The following is an 8,473-nucleotide window of genomic DNA, read 5'->3' as shown; positions in this document are numbered from 1 at the left end:
TATTTTTTCGGGGGCTTATCATAAATTTGTTTTCACTTTTGAATTTAGAAGATTTTATAAACCTTAAAAGTAGTGTAGTAATTAAAAAATATGTGTTTTTTGTGTTAGTTAATATTTTGTATGTTAGTTATAAACACTATTTAAAAAAGATTGTGAATAAATATACAAATTACTTAAAAAAATATGTTCTATTTCGAATTAAATTGCATGTACATAAAAATATTGATAAATAATTTTTTAGCAAATATTTTAGTTGTAAAAATAATGAGCTGTAAAAATAGAAAAATTATTTTAAAAAAACTTTTTATAATATACTTGTATATTGTATTTTTTATATTTAAGAGTAAATAAAATACAAAATTAGTTTTCAGTCAAGATTAATATAGTAGAATTTCTGTAATATTCTACTAATTATTTTTAAATCAGTTAAAGAGAAATTTATTAAACAGCAATTAAATAGTGTTGACATCAATCCAGTTTATGTATTCTGTAACTCTAGTGTACAGATCAGGAAATGCAGGTATTATTGCACAACCTGTTACTCCAAAACTGACAATACCAATTAGTACACCAATTCCATCATTTTCAACACTGAGAGGGCCTCCACTGTCACCCTGTAAATAAATAAATAAAATTCTGATAAAAATAATATAATAAAAAATCAAATAAATTTTTTTAATTTTCTATCAGCACAACATAAAAAGAAACTGTAAAAATGATTCTTTACTTTAAATTGCATTCTTAACTTCTGTCTCATTTATTATTTAAAGATGCATGTATGACAAATCTTTCCATCTTAATGAATGTATTTTTTTTTCATTGTGGCTTAATACAATTTCATTAAACTATCCAAATATCTTATTTAAATTTACAGATCTACTTTTTCAAATTTGTAATTTGTTTGGGAAGCAGGGTATTTCCTTAAACAGTAACCTTGTTTTTTCAGAGATAATAATACTATTCTGCCACAGAGGTTGAAAAGTTGGTAGATAGTTTATTAATAGATACTGATTAAATGATGAAAACTAATTTTCAAAAAGATAGTTCGTCGAAGAAAATGTAAAATGTTTTAAAGGTCCAATTTATTTTCTTCTAAAAATATTTTTTACTCGCACAGTTCATTAATTATTAATAAAAATAAATATATCACAGTATTTTATGAAGATAGATAAGTGAGGTAAATTAAAAAATAAAAAATTTTATTTTTGTAGAAATTTTTATTAATTCTATTTATTTCATCTATTCTATTCATTATTGTAGAATGATTTTCCATCTCTTCAAAATAAAAATTAGCATAACAATTTGAACCTTAATCTAAGCGTGAACTGTTTTTTGGCAATAAATTGCTGTAATACTTTATTGTTTTCCTTTTTGTAAGGTAGTTGATGAAAATTATGTTTCTCAGAAAAACATGGCTTGTCCTTTCCAGCAGAGAGCACTGACTTTGCTTCCTTGCCCTTGGATCATATCTTGGTGTTCACTGTTTAAATGTTCCTTTGTGTCAATAGTTTAGTGGTAATCCTAGGTTTCATTGACGATTATGAATCATTGCAAAAGTTCTTTTGTGTTTCTCTTGCAATGCTCTGGGATGAAACATCCGTTTGAACAATTTTTTGATCAAATGTGAGCAAACTGATACTAATATATTTTGATATTTTTTGTCATACTTAAATTTTTTATCAGTTGTTTAGAATTGCAAAACAATATGTATATAAAACTATCTGCTTTAGAGAGAAATATGAAATTGTGATTTCAGATCTTTTTTGGTTGGTTATATTCATCTTTATATATCACTGAGACTCATTTGACAGTGGATATATTCTTTAAAAATAAGCCTGTTATTGCTGTCACCAAAGTGGAAGATATGACTGTATTAGATATAATTAATTAAATTTATAACAGATACTGTACTTACAAAGCATGTGCCTCCTAGATCAGAAGGAGAAGCGCATATCATTCCACTGCCAACACGGTCATCAATCTGGATTGCACATTGCCTGTTTGTCAATACAGTAACTTGTAATTTCTGTAAAATTGAGCTCGGATTACCAGTGGAAACAGATGATATACCCCAGCCAGTAACTGTAGCCCTTCTTCCTTTATATGAATCACCTGAACAATTAAGAACAGCAAATTGAGAAAAAAAATGTATTATAAATTAAAAAAATAATTTTTAATACAGAAGTATATGATTCATCAGGTGGAATGCACACTCTCATTGGTTTTTCCTAAGTGATAATAGCACACTATAAGTGAGCCAAACCTATTTCTAATGGAATGTACTGGGTCATTGCTGCCTACCTTCATAGGACACAATCTGTTCCATGCCATCAACAAGCTGCCATGGAGCTACAAATTATTGATATTAATTAACATTTTGTTGCAAATCAGTATCCTGCACAAACTCAACCTGCCTAGAAAGGGACACGCAAGTCTACTTTTCTTCTTGCTATGCTGATGGCAAGTTTCTTTATTGCAGATTGAACCTGATCTGCTCACAGAGAATATGGGAAAGATCAACTTTAACCCATTATAATCAAATGCCAACAATTGAGCTGATTTACAAGCAGGGACAATAGCCTTTTTTCAGAACTAGCAATTTGGGAAAGAATCCATTTTGTTTCAAGTCATAAAAACACCCATCTCATGTAATTGTAATTTTTTAAATATACAATCTACATTTGAAACTGAAGGAAATGGTTCAGTGAATAGTCAATACTTATTATATGTACTAACTATATTAGGCACTTAACATTTATTATTATTACATAAATTTAGATAAAAAATTTAGTGAAAACACTTCTTGATCTGTTAATTAATGTAGCTGCAACACAAAATCTTTATTTTGCAATTGATAGCTCCGTTCAGTTTATTATATTTGGTTAATTTATTATTAATGTCGATAAATCAATAAAATACAATGGATACAATGTTTTATATGTTTTAATTATTATTAATATACACATAGTAATCTGCAATTCTATGGAACATAGAATTTTATTCCATTATTTTGGAACATTGTGTTTGAAAAGTAACTCTACATCTACAAAAACATGATGGATTATTCCATGCACTGCTAGTAATATTTTCTGCTATGGTTGGTAATCCTACATTATGTGCAGTTTGCTACCATGAGCTAGTCAGATTGGTGGCTTTGAAACAAGCAACAGTGTCTGGTTCTTTGCTATTCATTGCCTTTGATTAACTGACACTGTGTTTCTCTATATGTTCAGAATACATATAGAACTTTTAGAACAACTATTAACTTTGTCAACTTTAGAACAAATATTTCTCACTGAATATTTTTTCCGTCAGCATGTTGAATACATATAGATAGTGAAAGACCAGTTTTCGGGTTAGATTTCCAGCTACATTGGTTCCTAATTGACGTAGTGATTATCTGAATAATATCTGAAAAATTTAGGAGACTGAATTGGTAAAGGGCTATGAACAAATTGGTAGTCCATCAGTACTTTATGAAGAAAAATGCAAGACTTATCAGCTGCTATGCGATGTACGTCCAACAAGTAAATGTGAAAGTTGGGCTGACAGTAAAAAAAAATCATTGGTGTTGCAGCTGCACACAAGACAGTTTGTCAGAATGTCTGATCTAATATAAAATGAAAGCAGTTCAAAAGTTGTTGGCCACAGACTGTTGAAAGCAAATCCGATACTATGAATGGTTTCAACAGTTTCTAGCAGACAATTCTGATGATATTATGGTTAATATTATTATTCTTATGATATTATGTTTTCTATGCCAATGAGATATGGTTAATTTATCAGAGTACGTGCAAGCATAGAACTTATGTTTATGCTCTGCCAACAATCCACCTACCATACATGAAATTCTTCTAAACGACCAGAAGGTTGGATGTGGATTGCATTATCCAAGAGAAAAATAGTCTGTACAATTTTCTTCGCAGAAACAATGAATTCAGCTCATTAATGTGAAATTATTCTTCAGTTCATGGGAGAGCTAACTGAGGACAAAATTAATAATGCTTGTTTTCAATAAGATGGCATAAACACACATACAACAAGGCAAATGAAGTTACTGTAAGAGATTTTCAGAGATCATACCATTCCTAAGGGCTTGAGGCCATCTTGTTGTTCAGACTTAACCCAATCAGATTTTTTACTTCTGAAATTATGCAAGAAATGTTCATCAAGGAAACCCTCACATCCTCCAGGAACTTCAAATTACTATTATGATTTAGCAAGAACACTCCACATGAACAACTTGTGAGAGTCTTTGAGAACAAGAAGAAATGCTTGCAGAATTAACTGGATGTTCATGGAAATCACTTCCAACTATTGTAACATAAGCAGATGTTACATATTGTTGTACAGTGCATGTCAGGTGTATATTAGTTACTTCACATCACAGATGTGTGTAACTTATCGAACATACTGTACAACCGCACAACCCATTAGCATATCAATATATCATTCAAATACAAATACATAAATAACTTACTTTATTGATACTTACATTTAACAGCAAAAGTAGTATAAATAGGTGGGTTAGCATAAATTTAATATAATATAAAAACTAATTTTCCACCTAACCTCCAATTCATTTTCTAAGAGTGCAAATTATTCACAGTCTGATACAAGCTGTAGCTGTTGAAGTTGATCAGTGTAGTACGCATCAAGAGGATATTTTCTCATTTTTATTACACTTCTATTCCAATGTAATATAAATGAAACAATAGTAATCTAAGTTAATTTTACAAATTGCTCTCAACATATTGCATATAAAATGATACTGAATGAAACTTTTGGCTTTAAGAAAAAACTTTCTGGATAGAAAAATCTACTCTGATAATCTAAGTGATAAGTTTTACAGATCTAAAATAAAAGTTTTTTTTTGTCTTCAGTCATTTGACTGGTTTGATGCAGCTCTTCAAGATTCCCTATCTAGTATCAGTCATTTCATTTCGGTATACCTCTAACATCCTACATCCCTAACAATTCGTTTTACATATTTCAAACATTACCTACCCACAATTTTTCCCATCTATATGTCCTTCCAATATTAAGGCGATTATTCCAGGATGCCTTAATATGTGGCCTATAAGTCTGTCTTTTCTTTTAACTATATTTTTCCAAATGCTTCTCTCTTCATCAATTTGCCGCAACACCTCTTCATTTGTCATTTTATCCACCCGTCTGATTTTTAACATTCTCCTACAACACCACATTTCAAAAGCTCCTAATATTTTCTTCTCAGGTACTCTGATTGTCCAAGTTTCACATCCGTGTAAAGCTATGTTCCGAACATATACTTTCAAAAATGTTTTCCTGATGTTTAAATTAATTTTTGATGTAAATAAATTATACTTCTGACTAAAGGCTCATTTCGTCTGTGCTATTTGGCATTTTATGTCACTCCTGCTTCATCCATCTTTAGTAATTCTACTTCCCAAATAACAAAATTCTTCTACTTTCGTAATCTTTTCTCTTCCTATTTTTATATTCAGTGGTCAATCTACATTATTTCTACTACATTTCATTACTTTCGTTTTGTTCGTGTCTATTTTCATGCGGTAGTTCTTGCGTAGGACTTCATCCGTGCCATTCACTGTTTCTTCTAAATCGTTTTACTCTCAGCAAGAATTACTATATCATCGGCAAATCGTAATATCTTTAACTTTTCACCTTGCACTGTTGCTCCAGATCTAAATTGTTTCAACATCATTAACCGCTAGTTTTAGATAAAGATTAAAAAGTAATGGGGATAGGAAACAGCCTTGTCACACTTCCTTTTTTTATTATGGCTTCTTTCCTACGTTCTTCGATTATTACTGTTGCAGTTTGGTTCCTGTAAGTGTTAGCAATTGTTTTTCTATCTCTATACTTGAAACCTTAATTTTTTAAAATGCTGAACATTTTATTCCAGTCTACGTTGTCCAATACCTTTTCTAAGTCTATAAATGTTGGTTTGTTTTTCTTTAATCTTCCTTCTAGTATTAATCTGAAAGCTAAAATTGCTTCCATTTTCCCTACACTTTTCCTGAAACCAAATTATTCTTCATCCAACACTTCTTCCACTCTCCTCTCAATTTTTCTGTTCAGAATTCTAGTTAAGAATTTTGATGTATGGGTGGTTAAGCTAATTGCTCTGTATTCTTCACATTTATCTATTCCTGCATTAATTGGTATCATGACAATACCATGACACCAAATACCATGGTATTGTCATGACGATACCATGACAATACTCTTTTTGAAGTCTGATGGAACTTCCCCTTTTTATAAATGTTACATACCAGTTTGTATAATCTATCTATCGCTTCTTCACTTGCACTGCGTAGTAATTCTACAGGTATCCCGTCTATCCCAGGAACCTTTCTGCCATCCAAATCTTTTAATGCTTTCTTAAATTCAGATCTCAGTATTGCATCTCCCTTTTCATCCTCTTCGACCTCCTCTTCTTTTTCTATAACCAGTTCCTAATTCATTTCCTCTATATAACTCTGCAATATATTCCACCCACCTATCGACCTTTTCTTTCATACTATAAATCGGTAGACCATCTTTGTTTAAATCAATATTAGATTTTAATTTATGATCCAAAAAATTCTCCTTAATTTTCCTGTATGCTTCATCTACTTTATCAATGATCATTTCTCTTTCCACTTCTAAACACTTTTCTTTAATCCACTCTTCTTTTGCTAATTTGCATTTCCTGTTTATAGTATTTCCTAATTCTGATAATTCCTTTTACCTTCTTCATCACTAGCATTCTTATACTTTCTACTTTCATCCATCAGCTCCAATATATTCTTTGATATCCAAGGTTTTCTACCAGTTCTCTTTGTTTGCTTCTGCTGATTTAAGAATTTCCTTTTTAACATTCTCCCATTCTTCTTCTATATTTTCTTCCTTACCTTTTTTTACTCAGACCTCTTGCAATGTCCTCCTCACTAATTTCCTTACTTCCTTTTCCTCAAGCTTCTTTAAATTCCACCAAATCATCTGACACCTTTTCTTCAGATTTTTAAACCACAATCTACATTTCATTAAATTATAGTCGTTATCAATGTCTGCTCCTGCTTATGCTTTGCAGTTGATTTCTAAATTATTTAACCATGATGTAATCTATCTGATACCTTGTACTATCGCCTGGCTTTTTCCATGTGTAAATTCTTCTATTATGATTTTTAAACTGGTGTTGACAATTACTAAATTATACTTTATGCAAAACTCAATAAGTCGGTTCCCTCTTTCATTCTTTTTGCCCAGCCTGTATTCATCCACAATATTTCCTTTTTTGCCTTTTCCAATTTCCTTTTGCCTGCATTCCAATTTCCAACTATTATTAAATTTTCATTCCCATTTTATATGTTTAATTGCTTCATCAATTTCTTCATATATGTACCTCATCATCATCGATACATGTAGGCATGTAGACGTTAAAAATTGTTGTTGGCTTAGGTTTTGATTTTATCCTTATTACAATGATTCTATTGCTAAGCTTTTTAAAATATTCTACTCTCTTCCCTATCTTCTTGTTCATTATGAAACCTACTACTGCCTGTGCTTTATTTGAAGCTGAATTAATTATTCTAAAATCACCTGACCAAAGGTCGTTTTCCTCTTCCCACTGAACCTCGCTAATTCCTACTACATCTACATTTAACCTATCCAATTCCCTCTTTAAATTTTCTAACCTACCAACCTTTTTATAGACTTCTAACATTCCATGCTCTGACTTGTAGAATGTTACTTTTTAAATTTTCTGATGACCACTTCCTTAGTAGTCCCCACCCGGAGATCCAAACGGGGGACTAGTTTACCAACAAATATTTTACCAAGGAAGGCACCTCCATCTTTGTTACATGAAAATGCAGAGCACTTATTTTCTTGGAAAAAAAACAGCTGTAGTTTTTCATCGCTTTCAGCTGCGCAATACTCAGAAGATTGAGTAATGTTGATGTGCCCATTAAGTCCTCCTGATCTGCACCCTTAACAACTACTGAGAGAGCTGCTGTCCTCTTTCAGGAATCACTGATCACTCAAGCTCCCTCACCATCGGCAAGGTCTCATGATTCATAGAGGTAAAATAAAAATTTAAAATTTGTAATTAAATTGAAAAAAAAAACGTTTTTTTATATTAATATACTTCTGTATATTATAATAATATAAGTAATAGTGCATGTGAAAAAACTTGTGCCTTAATTGCTATGTAAAATGAAACATGCATAGATAATAGTCTCAAGTGGAATTATTTACTAACCTGGATCAGGCAGGCATATTGGCTGGATGTTAACAGAGAATATAACAGGATCATCTAACTGTAAAACTGCTATATCATTTGCTAAAAGAAATGCATGAAAGTGTGAATGAAAAAATATTCTTTCAACTCCCCGTAAGACATGATTTGTTTCATTATTTTTTATCAAATCGTAGTCACCCAGCTGGACGATGAGTGATTCAATGGGAGTGTCACGACTGAAAATTAAAA

At 31.1% G+C, this 8,473-nt stretch overlaps 1 protein-coding gene across 1 annotated transcript in view; it reads right to left on the bottom strand.

Annotated features, from left to right (window-relative positions):
• Positions 1–328: 328 nt before the first annotated feature.
• The window catches only part of LOC142324567 (uncharacterized), a 28,184-nt gene continuing 20,039 nt past the window's right edge, over positions 329–8,473 (bottom strand). Inside the window, exons 9-11 of the mRNA XM_075365410.1 lie at positions 8,246–8,460; positions 1,916–2,112; positions 329–614 (exon numbers count right to left, since the gene is read on the bottom strand). Coding sequence (XP_075221525.1) covers positions 453–614; positions 1,916–2,112; positions 8,246–8,460 — 574 coding nt within the window. The 3' untranslated portion in view covers positions 329–452. The remainder of the gene's footprint in view (positions 615–1,915; positions 2,113–8,245; positions 8,461–8,473) is intronic.

The sequence above is a fragment of the Lycorma delicatula genome, chromosome 5 (genome assembly GCF_047948215.1).
Source record: "Lycorma delicatula isolate Av1 chromosome 5, ASM4794821v1, whole genome shotgun sequence".
NCBI classification, from domain to species: Eukaryota; Metazoa; Arthropoda; class Insecta; order Hemiptera; family Fulgoridae; genus Lycorma; species Lycorma delicatula.
Note: the sequence above shows the minus strand (reverse complement) of the source record. Positions and strands in the feature narration are given on the sequence as shown.